Source organism: Chaetodon trifascialis, chromosome 3 (genome assembly GCF_039877785.1).
Source record: "Chaetodon trifascialis isolate fChaTrf1 chromosome 3, fChaTrf1.hap1, whole genome shotgun sequence".
NCBI lineage: Eukaryota > Metazoa > Chordata > Actinopteri > Chaetodontiformes > Chaetodontidae > Chaetodon > Chaetodon trifascialis.
Genome location: NC_092058.1, coordinates 1,488,516 through 1,502,823, shown reverse-complemented (window position 1 = coordinate 1,502,823; position 14,308 = coordinate 1,488,516). Strand labels below are relative to the sequence as shown.

General features: G+C 45.3%; 2 protein-coding genes across 2 annotated transcripts; both read left to right on the top strand.

Moving 5' to 3' along the window:
- Positions 1–280: 280 nt before the first annotated feature.
- LOC139328941 (nuclear factor 7, ovary-like) lies at positions 281–1,651 on the top strand. The gene has a single exon (XM_070959025.1). The coding sequence runs from the start codon at positions 281–283 to the stop codon at positions 1,649–1,651; it is 1,371 nt and encodes a 456-aa protein (XP_070815126.1).
- An 11,280-nt stretch (positions 1,652–12,931) lies between these two features.
- Positions 12,932–14,308, top strand: LOC139328986 (nuclear factor 7, brain-like). The gene has a single exon (XM_070959083.1). The coding sequence runs from the start codon at positions 12,932–12,934 to the stop codon at positions 14,306–14,308; it is 1,377 nt and encodes a 458-aa protein (XP_070815184.1).

The window sequence follows — 14,308 nt, the reverse complement described above, 5'->3', positions numbered from 1 at the left end:
CTTCCTCACTAACGGAGACACAGAGACTGAAAAGAAGACGATCAGATTCACCTTCACACCAAAAAAGCTCCTCTGAGTGACTTCAGCTACAGAACAGAAAACTACAACACAACTACAGCCTGCAGCTTCAGCCTGCTGACAGTCCTCACACTGAAGGTGAGTTTGACTAAAAGCACAACTCAAAGTGAAAGTAAATTTCAGTGAAGTTCGCAGAGGAGGGAGAGGAGCCATGACTGACTGTACTGTCTGTCTGCTGTTTTCAGCTTCACTCTGAGACAACATGGCTTCCAGATCAGAGGACGATCTCACCTGTTCTGTCTGTCACGACGTCTTCAGAGATCCTGTTGTTCTGTCATGTAGCCACAGCTTCTGTAAAGTCTGTCTGAAGAGCTGGTGGAGACAGAAGGAAACACGCGAGTGTCCAGTTTGTAAGAGAAGATCTTCAAAGTCAGAACCACCTGTAAGTCTGGTGTTGAAGAACCTGTGTGAGACCTTCTTACAGCAGAGAGATCAGAGAGCTTCAGAGGCTCTCTGCAGTCTGCACTCTGAGAAACTCAAACTCTTCTGTCTGGACCATCAGCAGCCAGTTTGTCTCGTCTGCAGAGATTCAGAAAAACACAGCGACCACAGATTCAGACCCATCGATGAAGCTGTACGACAACACAAGAAGATGCTTCAGGAAACTCTGGAGCCCTTAAAGGAGAAGTTAAAGTTTTATGAACAAGTTAAAGTGAAGTTTGATCAAACAGCAGAACACGTGAAGGTCCAGGCAGAACACACAGAGACGCAGATTAAGGAGCAGTTTAAGAAGCTTCACCAGTTTCTACAAGAGGAAGAGGAGGCCAGAGTGGCTGCACTGAGGGAGGAAGAGCAGCAGAAGAGTCAGATGATGGAGAAGAAGATGGAGGATGTGAGCAGAGAGATAGCAGCTCTTTCAGACACAGTCAGAGCCACAGAGGAGGAGCTGAGAGCTGAAGACGTCTCATTCCTGCAGAGCTACAAGGCTGCAGTGGAAAGAGTCCAGCAGCGCCCCCTGCTGGATGATCCACAGCTGCCCTCAGGAGCTCTGATTGATGTGGCCAAACACCTGGGCAACCTGACCTTCAACATCTGGAGCAAGATGAAGGAGATGATTTCATACACTCCTGTGATTCTGGACCCAAACACTGCTCATCCAGAACTCATCCTGTCTGAAGATCTGACCAGTGTGAGACGAGGACAGAGACAGCAGCTTCCTGATAATCCAGAGAGGTTTGATGAATACTGGTTTGTCCTGGGCTCTGAGGGCTTTAACTCAGGGACTCACAGCTGGGATGTGGAGGTTGGAGACAGTACAGTTTGGTTTCTGGGTGTGTTTGCAGAGTCTGTCCAGAGGAAGAGAGACATAGATTCTGGATTCTGGACAATAGGGTTATGTGAAAGTCAGTACTCAGCACATTCACAATCAGGTCCATCCACTGCTCTCCAGTTGCAGAAGAAGCCTCAGAGGATCAGAGTGAATCTGCACTGGGACAGAGGACAGCTGTCCTTCTCTGATCCTGACACTAACACACACATACACACCTTCACACACACTTTCACTGAGAGGATGTTTCCATATATTTCCACTGCAGATAAACTCCCATTGAAGATATTACCAGTGAAGGTCTGACATGAAGACCAGCAACAACTTTGTGGAAGCTGATGGATCCAAATAAAGAAAACAGAATCAATCTATCAATAACTGAGTGTTTGAGCAGCCAATCATTGTTCATTTTAAACTCCTGTCCAGACCATAAAGTTTGAATAAAATCTGTTTCACATTTGATATTTCTCTGTTTTATATTTTCCTAAATATATGAACAATTGTCTGTTTGATGTGATGAAGCTGAGCTGATTCTGTCTGTCAAAGTGTTTTCATTCAGTTTCCATCAGTTGAATTCTGCTGGTCGTCATTTCATCACAGGACACGTTCTATTTAAGGTGGACAGCTCATGTTTAAGGTGGATGTCTCAGTGTAGTGTCAAAGTTACAGCTGTGACGACACACAATAAAAGATACAATAACTATTTAAAGTGGTAACAGCTTGTTTTGCCGAATTGTGGTTGAGTTAGAATATTTATGAAACGGAGAAGTTACCACAGCTTTCTGAACATCATGGTGAAGCTCAGTGACTGCGGCCGGCGCCATCTTGGCAGCGCCTGACTCCACCAGCCTCCTGGCTAATCCAAACACGGATAAAGAGGTGGAGCGTGGGTGGAGCTGAGGTGAGCCTGTTTGCTGAAAGCTAGCAGTTAGCTGTCACTCAAAGCAGCCGTGACCATAATTATACAAAACTTGAAGCTTTAATAATTAATTGAGTTATATAATTTAAGTGAGTTATGTAAACATTCATCCATCGTACTGTTGGAAATAAGCGACAGAGACCAAAACTGTTGTTTGCACCAGCCTGTAAAGATGATTATTTCAGCTGTAAAGTTGGACGTTAGCCTCATGTGGCCATTTAAGGAACTGCAGTCTTTGGCACCTCTGCGTTGGCTTCATTTTTCAGCCTCAACTGGTCTGCGGGTTTTATCTCTCAGCCTCAGAGAAGAAGAGACCGGAAATACAAACAAAGCAGGAAAGAAACGGCTCATCTGTGAACGTCCACGTTTAATTTCTCCTCTTTTTAATTTCCCTTCCTTCGCTGGAGGACGGGGGCCTTGGTGTTCATTCTTAAACTCTTTGCCAGTTTCATTTATGATGCCACGAGCAGCGGCAGCTTCGTGTCATAAATTTAGTTTGACTAAGCTCGAGGAATAATTAGCAGCCAGAAAGCTTGGGTTCAGATCTGGAGATTTGGCAGTCGAGGAGGGTCTCTAGTGGTTTGTAAGGAGAGCTGGTGTTATGGTGCCGTGTTTCTCCATCCCTCTCTGTCTAATGAAGGAGCTAGCCTATTACTAACCACTGAGGTGTCTTACCCCGGCGTGAGCTGGTCGACGCACTTCGCTTTGAGATACTGTGACTGTGTTGCTTCTTCAAGAATCCACAGACAGCTCTTGTTGCAGCATGACAATATTTTATTGCTTTCCTTTGTACCAATCGTGTAAGATATGGAAGACCAAACACACAGCTTCACCGTACTCCCTCCGCGCCACAGCGGTCAAAAACCATTTGCCCTTCCGGGTTCAACACCTGACATCAACAAATTTCCTCTTACCTTTGTAGGTGAGAGCATAGGCTGGTATTACAGCGACACCCCGTGTTCACAACAGTGATTAACACACAAATCTTAACACATTTGGCTCCTACACACCGGCCCCTAATTGTAATGGCAACAAGACATAACAATTCATTCAAATCATACCAAAGGAGTCAAATTTCACAGTAAGTACATACCAACAAGTTTACCCTCCATACACCAAACAAAGTTTTGTTACTGGTCGTTCCATGACACTTGATTTTGTCTGTAATCTCACAGAACGCACAAGACCATGCCTATCTGGAAATACCTCAAGAACTCTGCCAAGTGGCCAGGAACCATGAAGAGCTGAAGGATCCATGATCACAACAATGTCTCCAGCACTCAAACTCCTCCTCTTCTGGTTCCATTTTTGTCTTTCTTGAAGCAGAGGTAGGTACTCCTGCACCCATCTCTTCCAGAAAAGATCTGAGAGGTACTGCACTTGCCGCCATCGCCTCCTCACATATTGATCATCGGGTCCAAACACTCCAGGTGGAAAGGATGGTTTGCCCTTCAGGAGAAGAAGATGGTTAGGGGTGAGTGGTTCCAGGTCATTAGGGTCCTCCGAGAGTTTGGTAATTGGCCGATCGTTCAAAATGGCCTCCACTTCACACAACAATGTGTGTAGCCCATCATCATCCAGCCTTTGCTGATGCAGAACTGAGCTGAGAACTCTTCTCACCAAGCGGATCATCCGTTCCCACACACCACCATGGTGTGAGCCTGCTGGTGGGTTAAAACTCCAGCGGATTCCAGTCTGCGATAGAGCTCCTTGTATCCTGTCCTGGTTCAAATTAGCAAGAGCCTTCTTCAGCTCTCTTTCTGCCCCAATGAAGTTGGTACCATTGTCTGATCTCAGATCCTCTTCTGCTGATAAACCGACGCAAAGCATTTATGCACACATCTGTTTCCAGAGAAGGTGCCACCTCCAGATGAACAGCCCTGCTCGCCATACAGGTAAATATAACACCATAGTGTTTGCAGGTTGATCTTCCTTTCTTCACTTCGACTGGTCCGAAGTAATCTACTCCTGTGTTGGTAAATGGTGGTAGATCAGGAAGGATTCTTACCTCAGGAAGATCTGCCATCTTTTGTTCAACTGCTCTTCCATTGTAGCGTCTACAAAAGCTGCACTCAGCAGTGATCTTCCTAACAGCTGAATTGGCATTGGTGATCCAAAATCTCCTCCTCACAGTAGACAGAGTGTGACTTCGCCCTCCATGGCCCAGACTTTGATGTACATGTTTGAGAATGAGCATAGAAACATGCTGCTCTTTGGAGAGAATGAGTGGATGCTTAGCTTCCTTTGGCATTGATCCCCTGCTCAATCTTCCTCCGACTCTCAAAAGTCCATCCTCCAGAACTGGGTCCAATCTGTATATGGGACTCTGTCGATTCACAGTTGCTCTTTTTGACGACAGAGCAGCAACCTCTTTGCTGAACCTCTGTTGCTGGCAAAAGCGAATGATAGCAATTTGTGCATTCAATAGCTCATCCAGAGTCAAGATGTTACTCCTGGGCTGAGATGTGACCTGCTGTCTCTCTCCCTTTGCAGAATCATCCTGACTAGAGGCCTCAGAACGATCCACCACAGAAACTGCTGACTGCTTCTTTAGGAGACTTCGTTCTAACAACATAGCCTTTAACCTAAGTATCCGGGCAACTGCTGTTTTGAGCCTCCTCCAGTCAGAAAAGTAGGTAATGAGCTGGTCTGTGGGACTAGAAACATCACATAACCTGATGGCATTGGCTGTTGCCTCCTTTCTGACTTCTTTGTCTGTGGCATCCAGTGTGACATCCAACACAGTCTTAGGCCAATCCTCTTCTTCCTTCCAAAGAAATGCTGGACCCTTCAACCACCTGTTGCCTTTCAAGAAATCAGAGACCTTCATTCCTCTCAACGCATCGTCAGCTGGATTGTTTTTAGTACTGACGTGTCTCCACTGTGATGGTTCAGATAATTCCCTAATGGTCGAGATTCTGTTGGCCAGGAATGTATGAAAGCGCCTGTCCTCATTGTTCAGATATTTCAACACTGAAGTGCTGTCAGTCCAAAATACTGAATCCTCCAACTGGATGTTCAACTCTGCCTTCACCATTGAGTCCACTCTGACAGCGAGGACGGCTGCCGTCAACTCAAGTCGGGGAATGGTTACAGCCTTCAGTGGTATTACTCTGGCCTTACCAAGCAGAAAGGTGACTTGGATGCGATTTTCCTGATTCAGCATCCGGATGTAGGTTGCTGTTCCATATCCAGCTTCACTGGCATCTGCAAAGTGGTGCAGTTGAGCGTGCTTGACTAATCCAAAGTCCACTGGCTTGATGCACCTGTCTACACTGAATGCAGTCAGCAGATCCAGGTCCTCAATCCACCTTTGCCATCGATGTAAGATGTCCTGTGGTAAAGCATCATCCCATCCACAACCTCTCCTACAGAGTTCTTGCGGCATCATTTTTGCATGCAAAGTGACTGGTGCCAGGAAACCCAGAGGATCATATATGGAACTGTTGACTGATAACATGCCACGTCTAGTGAGGGGCTGATGTTTAATCTCCATCTTGAATCTGAAAGAGTCAGTCTCCACACACCACTGTAGACCCAGAGCTCTCTCCATGGGAAGTTTGTCTCGGTCCAACTCCAAGTCCTTCAGGTCCTTGGCTCTTTGATCCTCAGTGATGGCTTGTAAAACAACTCGACTGTTGCTGATCCATTTTTCCAGGATGAAGCCTCCCTTTTGACACAGAGCAACAAGATCTTTTACTGTTTGGATTGCTTCTGCTTCTGTGGCTGAGCTCTTCAGACAGTCATCCACGTAGAAGTTTTGCCTCACTGCCTGAAGCACTTCAACTGAAAAGGCGCACTGGTTATCCTCTGCAGCCTTCCTCAATGCATAGCTTGCACAACTAGGAGATGACACAGCACCAAACAGGTGCACAGTCATTCTGTACTCCACAAGATCCTTTGTAATATCTCCACCTGGCCACCAGAGAAAACGAAGAAAATCTCGGTCCTCTTCTAGAACCTTCACCTGGTGAAACATGGCTCGAATATCTCCCATGAAAGCTACTGGCTCTTGTCTGAAGCGAGTAAGAACACCAAGCAGCGAGCTGGTAAGGTTAGGACCCTGCAGGAGCTCATCGTTCAAGGAAGCACCTTGGAATGTGGGTCCACAGTCAAACACCACAGGCAGAGATCCTTTCCTTAGATAGTGGACACCATGGTGAGGAATATACCACACCTTCCCACTGTCACGACACAGTTGTTGCTGAGGTTCTTGCTCTGCATAGCCCTCGCTAATCAGCTCGTTCATATACCTCGCATATTCCTGATGGAAGCGATTGTCGTGAGGGAACCTCTTCTTCAATCCTTGGATCCTCTGGTTGGCCACTGCAAAGTTGTTGGGCAGAGAAACCTCTCCTTTCCTAAAGGGCAATTTCAAACAGTACTTTCCTTCCTTAAGAACTGCTGAATTTTCCACAATTTTAAGAAACTTGAGGTCTTCTCTGGACATTTGCTTTTCCTCCAAATTCCTTTTGTTGAACTCCTGATTGTATTGGTTTGCCAGCATTTCTTCCAGTTTACACACAGACACTCAGTTCACTGTAGCTGAGTGAAGCTCCTGGTCCATATTGCTGCCTACATCCAGCGGGCCATTAACCACCCATCCTAGCACGGTTTTAACAGCATATGGGCCACTCCCTTGGCTATTAATGACCTCCCATGGTTCCAAAGGTTTGGGTGCGTTGGTTCCTATCAACAGGTCAACATTTGCCTTTATGCTGGGGATGTGCACCTTGGAGTATGGCCACTTACACCGGTCTTCAGATGTTATCATGTCATCGGTAGTGACTGGCATCTTCTGCTGTGTGATAATCTCTGGAAGAAGATAGAAGTCATTGCTGTCAAGACCAGATACTTCTACACCAAATAATGAGTGGGCTGGAGTCACCTTTGTTTGTCCCATTGTACGCAGCAGGAAGTTGGTTCGTTTTCCTGTAACATTCAACTTCTGCATTAGATGTTCAGAGCAGAATGTGCCTGAGCTGCCAGGATCCAAGAAGGTGTAAGTATTTATGATGTGATTTCCCTTTGATACTTTAACCTTTACAGGAAGGATGGATAACACACACCGGTCCTTACCGGCCCCTGTATGTCCACATGTTGTGAGTGATCCAGAATGTTTAGATGGTTCCCTTTCCTGTTCCAAAGCTGTAGTTTGCCTTTTGATGTGAAGCAAGGTGGGATGAGCTTGACTATAAATTTGACATGTCAAGCGTCTCTCACAATCCCAGCTCATGTGACCAACACATAAGCATGCGAAGCAAACCCCCTTTTCCCTCAAAAAGATAAGTTTTTCCTTGTGCTTCTTTCCCTTAAACTGCTTACACTCCTCCAGTGAGTGATTCCGAGAGCAGCAGAGGCATCCTACACTTTCAGCCTTCCCTGGATGAAATGTTGGCCCTTTAACTTCTTCAGGTGGTTCCATAGATGTTACTGTGGTGGCAACAACACCTCCTTTAACCTTGTTTCTGGGCTGTGACTTGAATCTGGTGAGAGCTTTATTCCTAGCGGCACTAATTGATTGATCTTGTATGTCACCAAACAAAGGGTCAGAAAGAATGCTGACACGACGCTCAATAAAAACAACTAAATCACTGAAACTAGCTCTGTGCCTGTTGTTTCCATTATGTCGTGGGCCTTGGTTCTCCATTGTTCTCTCATTTTGTATGGCAACTTTGAAATGATGGCTCTCATGTTTACAGGCATGTCAAGCTCCTGCATGTACTCCAGTTCCTCCATTACATTGCAGCAGCCGCGTAAGAATAAGGAATAGGCCTGGAGTGTTTTCACGTCCTCTGATTTTATTGATTGCCAGGCCAATGCCCTTTCCATGTATGCAGTTGCAGTCTTGTATTGGTTACCAAAATGTTCCTGTAGCAGACCCTTCGCCACTGCATAGCCACGCTCAGGAGCCATATGCTGACAGCTCCGCACCAGTTCCCGTGGTTGTCCTCTAGTGAACTGCTCCAAATAATACAGGCAATCCGCTTGTCCTGCCTTTTCCTCAACTCCTTGCTCAAAGGCTTTAATGAAGGCTCTGTATTGGAGAGGATCACCATCAAATATGGGGATGTCTCTTGGTGGTAGGGACAGTGACCGCTGCTGTTGTACCAGAGCTGCTGTGATTTCATTTTGCCTCTGCATGATGGCAAGAAGGTCTCCAGATGGATTTTGATTGATTGGTTTGGGATATGCAGATTTTACTTCCTCATCCTTAATATGAGCAGTTGCATGTTCAATTCAATTCAATTCAATTCAATTTTATTTGTATAGCGCCAAATCACAACAGAAGTTGTCTCAGGACACTTTCCATATAGAGCTGGTACAGACCAAGCTCTTTTATCTACAAAGAAACCAACAATTCCCCCATGAGCAAGCACTTGGCGACAGTGGCGAGGAAAAACTTCCTTTTAACAGGCAGAAACCTCGAGCAGAACCAGACTCTGGGTGGGCGGCCATCTGCCTCGACCGGTTGGGTGAGAGAGGAAGAGCAAGAGAGGGAGAGTGAGACAGACAGACAGACAGACAGACAGACAGACAGACAAACAGACAGACAGACAGACAGACAGACAGACAGACAGAAAAGCAGTCAGAGAGAGAGAGAGAGAGAGAGACAGAGAGACAGACATGCAGTCACAGTAACAGTGACAGTGGATGTAATAACAGCAGTAGCAGTTGCAGTGGATGTCAGGCAGGGCCAAGGCAGGAGACGCAGCTGAAATCCACAATCCAGATTCAGCCACTGTCCATGGGAACCTGCAAGACGACAAAGCACAGAGACTCCGGGGAAGGAGCTAAGTTAGTAACACGCTGTGGTAGGACATGAGAGCGTGCGGATGGAGAGGGACAGAAGGACGGAGGAGCTCGGTGTATCTTTGGATGTCCCCCGACAGTCTAATCCTATAGCAGCATAACTAGGGGCTGGTCCAGGACCAGCCTGAGCCAGCCCTAACTATAAGCTTTATCAAAGAGGACAGTTTTAAGACGACTCTTAAATGTAGAGACAGTGTCTGCCTCCCGGACAAAGACTGGAAGATGGTTCCACAGGAGAGGAGCTTGATAGCTAAATGCTCTGACTCCTGTTCTGCTTTTTGAGGCTTTAGGAACCATAAGTAGAAATGCATTCTGGGAACGAAGTGTTCGAGTAGGGCAATAAGGTACTATGAGCTCTTTAAGATAAGAAGGTGCCTGGCCATTTATGGCTTTGTAAGTAAGGAGGAGAATTTTAAACTCTATTCTAAACTTTACAGGGAGCCAGTGCAGAGCGGCGAGTATTGGAGAAATATGATCTCGCTTCCTGGTTTTTGTCAGAACACGTGCTGCAGCGTTCTGGAGCAACTGGAGAATATTCAGCAACGAATTTGGGCAGCCTGATAGTAAAGAATTGCAATAATCCAGCCTGGAAGTTACGAATGCATGGACTAGTTTTTCTGCATCATCTTGAGACAAAATATGCCTGATTTTTGCGATATTACGTAGGTGAAAAAAGGCAGTCCTTGAAATTTGTTTTACATGGGAGTGAAAGGACATGTAACTGCTATGTCATCAGAAAGTGACTTTCTAAGATGTTTAGGGCCTACTACTATAACTTCAGTTTTGTCCGAGTTTAGCATCAGAAAATTGCAGGTCATCCAGGTCTTTATGTCATGAAGACATGCTTGTAGTCTAGTTAACTGACTGGTTTCTTCCAGTTTCATTGATAAATATAGCTGGGTATCATCTGCATAGCAATGAAAATTTATTGAGTGCTTCCTGATAATCTTACCTAAAGGAAGCATATATAAGGTGAATAGAATTGGTCCAAGCACAGAACCCTGCGGAACTCCATAGCTGACTTTAGTGAGCACAGAGGAGTCGTCATTAATGCGTACAAACTGAGAGCGATCTGACAAGTAGGATTTAAACCAGCTTAGCGCAGTTCCCTTAATGCCAATGAAATGTTCCAGTGTCTGCAATAGGATGCCATGGTCAATGGTGTCGAATGCAGCACTAAGATCCAGTAAGACTAGTACAGAGACAAATCCTTTATCAGATGCAATTAGAAGGTCATTTGTAACTTTAACCAGTGCTGTCTCTGTGCTATGATGCACTCTAAATCCTGACTGGAAATCCTTGAATAAACTATTATTGTTTAGAAAGTCGCACAGCTGATTGGCAACTGCTTTCTCAAGAGTTTTTGAGAGAAAGGGAAGGTTGGATGTCGGTCTATAGTTGGCTAAAACCCCTGGATCAAGAGTAGGCTTTTTCAGTAGCGGTTTTATCACAGCTACTTTAAAGGACTGTGGTACGTAGCCTGTTGATAAAGAGAGATTGATCATGTCTAAAACTGAAGAGTCAATTAGAGGTAATACTTCTTTAAACAGCTTAGTCGGGATAGGATCTAAAATACAGGTAGATGATTTTGATGATGAAATTATTGAAATTAGTTGGTGAAGGTCAACAGGACATGTTGACACTGAAAAGACTGTGACATTCCCAGGAGATTGTTTTCCTGTTGCTGTTCATTGGAAATATGTTGAGGATTTTAAGTATTTTTTGACCATTGAACTGTTTCCTTTGAATGCACATCCATTGTGTTATCATGCAGTAATAACACTTTTGTCATGTCATTTTGTTGTGTTGATTTACATGTTTCAGGCTTGAATTCCTTTGCCTTTGGGTTTAAGACGCTGACATCCCCTGTCCTTTGTTCCCTTTCCATATAAGAATTCATGCCATTTGAAGGTGCTTGAGATGTGCTTTTCAAGTTAAAGGCCTGTAGTACTGCCAACTTAGCAGCAGAGGCAGTTCAGTTTCCAACTTCAGCTGCTCTTTCTTTCTTATTAGCTGCTGTTCCTCCTTTTCCAGAGCATGTTTCGCCTTTATAGCTGCAATGCGGGCAATAAGTTGAGCTCTCTCTGCCTCAGCTTTAATCCTAGCAGAGGACGTGGGACTTGATTTTCCACTATTACCACTCCTTTGGCCTGAATGTTTGCTACCAACATTTGAAACACTGTCATCTGGATTTATATCATCATCAACATCATTTTCATGTGCATTACCCTCATCGGAAGAAACCCACATTTTCACATTAGCAATACACTCATCATTTGAAAGCATTTTGGCTTTGAACCATATTTCATGTTTTTTTCTTTCATCACATGGCAGCTAAACCAACAGAGAACCATGCATGCATTTTGCTTCTTCACACATTTCAATCAGTTCATCAAGAGCATTTTGAACCTTGGTGTTTTCACCCTTTGACATTAAATTTTGAATTACATTTCTCAGAGTAGTTGCTTTACTTAGTTTGGCCTTTCTGCCATTTTGCAACCTGTCCAATTTCTCGGCAAGCGCTTTAGCCGTCAGTTTAACCACCCGTTTTTGAGTCTGAGTTTCAACACCGCTAGTCACACTACCGGGTCTACTAGCAGTTTGCGCGCCAGTCCCGGTGGTAATGTCCAACGCCGCATCGCGCATTTCCATATTGAATGAACTGATTGAAATGTGTGAAGAAGCAAAATGCATGCATGATTCTGTGTTGCTTCTTCAAGAATCCACAGACAGCTCTTGTTGCAGCATGACAATATTTTTATTGCTCTCTTTTGCACCGATTGTGTATGATATGGAAGACCAAACACACAGCTTCACCGTACTCCCTCCGCGCCACAGCGGTCAAAAACCATTTGCCCTTCCGGGTTCAACACCTGACGTCAACAGATTTCCTCTTACCTTTGTAGGTGAGAGCATAGGCTGGTATTACAGCGACACCCCGTGTTCACAACAGTGATTAACACACAAATCTTAACACATTTGGCTCCTACACTGTCCCTCTGTCCCTCTCCACGTCCCCTCTTTTCTGTCTCTGTCTGTCTTTCACTGGAGTTCTGTATGAGGGCATGACGGATGAACACAAGTGACTGGATAATACAGGGTTTACAGCTACACAGGCAGTCCTGTGAAGCTAAAACTGATGACTTCATGGAACATGGAGAGACAAGTTAGCTATCCTAAAAGTTTAGCCTGAAGGTGGCGCTAGAGAAAAGGCCGTTTTGTTCCCTGAACCAGTTTTCTGCACAGTAACCTGTCAGCAGCAGAAGCTTCATTCATTCATTCACTGGTGTAAATAATCATAAGTTGCAGTCTGATACAAAATAGACCACAACAAATCGTTATTGTCATCATGGATTAATCTGGTAATTATTAACCTGCTGATTACGTCCAAAGCTCAACTTCTTGAAATAATTAACTCCACCACATTAAAACTACATTCAAACTATGATCATAAACATATCTGAGGGAAAGTCTGTTACTGTCACTGTCAGTGTGCAGCCGACATATCCAGCAATGAATCAAGACTTTGGACTGAAACACACCCCTGTGATAAACCAGGAAAGAGTTTGTTCTTCTTCCTCACTAACGGAGACACAGAGACTGAAAAGAAGACGATCAGATTCACCTTCACACCAAAAAACCTCCTCTGAGTGACTTCAGCTACAGGACAGAAAACTACAACACAACTACAGCCTGCAGCTTCAGCCTGCTGACAGTCCTCACACTGAAGGTGAGTTTGACTAAAAGCACAACTCAAAGTGAAAGTAAATTTCAGTGAAGTTCGCAGAGGAGGGAGAGGAGCCATGACTGACTGTACTGTCTGTCTGCTGTTTTCAGCTTCACTCTGAGACAACATGGCTTCCAGATCAGAGGACGATCTCACCTGTTCTGTCTGTCACGACGTCTTCAGACATCCTGTTGTTCTGTCATGTAGCCACAGCTTCTGTAAAGTCTGTCTGAAGAGCTGGTGGAGACAGAAGGAAACACGTGAGTGTCCAGTTTGTAAGAGAAGATCTTCAAAGTCAGAACCACCTTTAAGTCTGGCGTTAAAGAACCTGTGTGAGGCCTTCTTACAGCAGAGAGATCAGAGAGCTTCAGAGGCTCTCTGCAGTCTGCACTCTGAGAAACTCAAACTCTTCTGTCTGGACCATCAGCAGCCAGTTTGTCTCGTCTGCAGAGATTCAGAAAAACACAGCGACCACAGATTCAGACCCATCGATGAAGCTGCACGACAACACAAGAAGATGCTTCAGGAAACTCTGGAGCCCTTAAAGGAGAAGTTAAAGGTTTATGAACAAGTTAAAGTGAAGTTTGATCAAACAGCCGAACACGTGAAGGTCCAGGCAGAACACACAGAGACGCAGATTAAGCAGCAGTTTAAGAAGCTTCACCAGTTTCTACAAGAGGAAGAGGAGGCCAGAGTGGCTGCACTGAGGGAGGAAGAGCAGCAGAAGAGTCAGATGATGAAGCAGAAGATGGAGGATGTGAGCAGAGAGATAGCAGCTCTTTCAGACACAGTCAGAGCCACAGAGGAGGAGCTGAGAGCTGAAGACGTCTCATTCCTGCAGAGCTACAAGGCTGCAGTGGAAAGAGTCCAGCAGCGCCTCCTGCTGGATGATCCACAGCTGCCCTCAGGAGCTCTGATTGACGTGGCCAAACACCTGGGCAACCTGACCTTCAACATCTGGAACAAGATGGAGGAGATGGTCTCATACAGTCCTGTGATTCTGGACCCAAACACTGTTCATCCAGAACTCATCCTGTCTGAAGATCTGACCAGTGTGAGACAAGGAGAAGGACAGAGACAGCAGCTTCCTGATAATCCAGAGAGGTTTGATGAAGACTGGTCTGTCCTGGGCTCTGAAGGCTTTAACTCAGGGACTCACAGCTGGGATGTGGAGGTTGGAGACAGTACAGTTTGGTCTCTGGGTGTGTTTGCAGAGTCTGTCCAGAGGAAGGGAGTCATACGGTCTGGATTCTGGATAATAGGGTTATATGATAGTCAGTACTCAGTAAGTTCACGATCAGGTCCATACACTGTTCTCCAGTTGCAGAAGAAGCCTCGGAGGATCAGAGTGAATCTGCACTGGGACAGAGGACAGCTGTCCTTCTCTGATCCTGACACTAACACACACATACACACCTTCACACGCACTTTCACTGAGAGGATGTTTCCAGGTATTACCACTTGGGATAAAGTCCCATTGAAGATATTACCACTGAAGGTCTGA

Bases quoted from the DNA above. Each gene is read 5' to 3' on its own strand.
- LOC139328941 (XM_070959025.1), top strand. From the start codon at position 281: ATGGCTTCCAGATCAGAGGACGATCTCACCTGTTCTGTCTGTCACGAC.
- LOC139328986 (XM_070959083.1), top strand. From the start codon at position 12,932: ATGGCTTCCAGATCAGAGGACGATCTCACCTGTTCTGTCTGTCACGAC.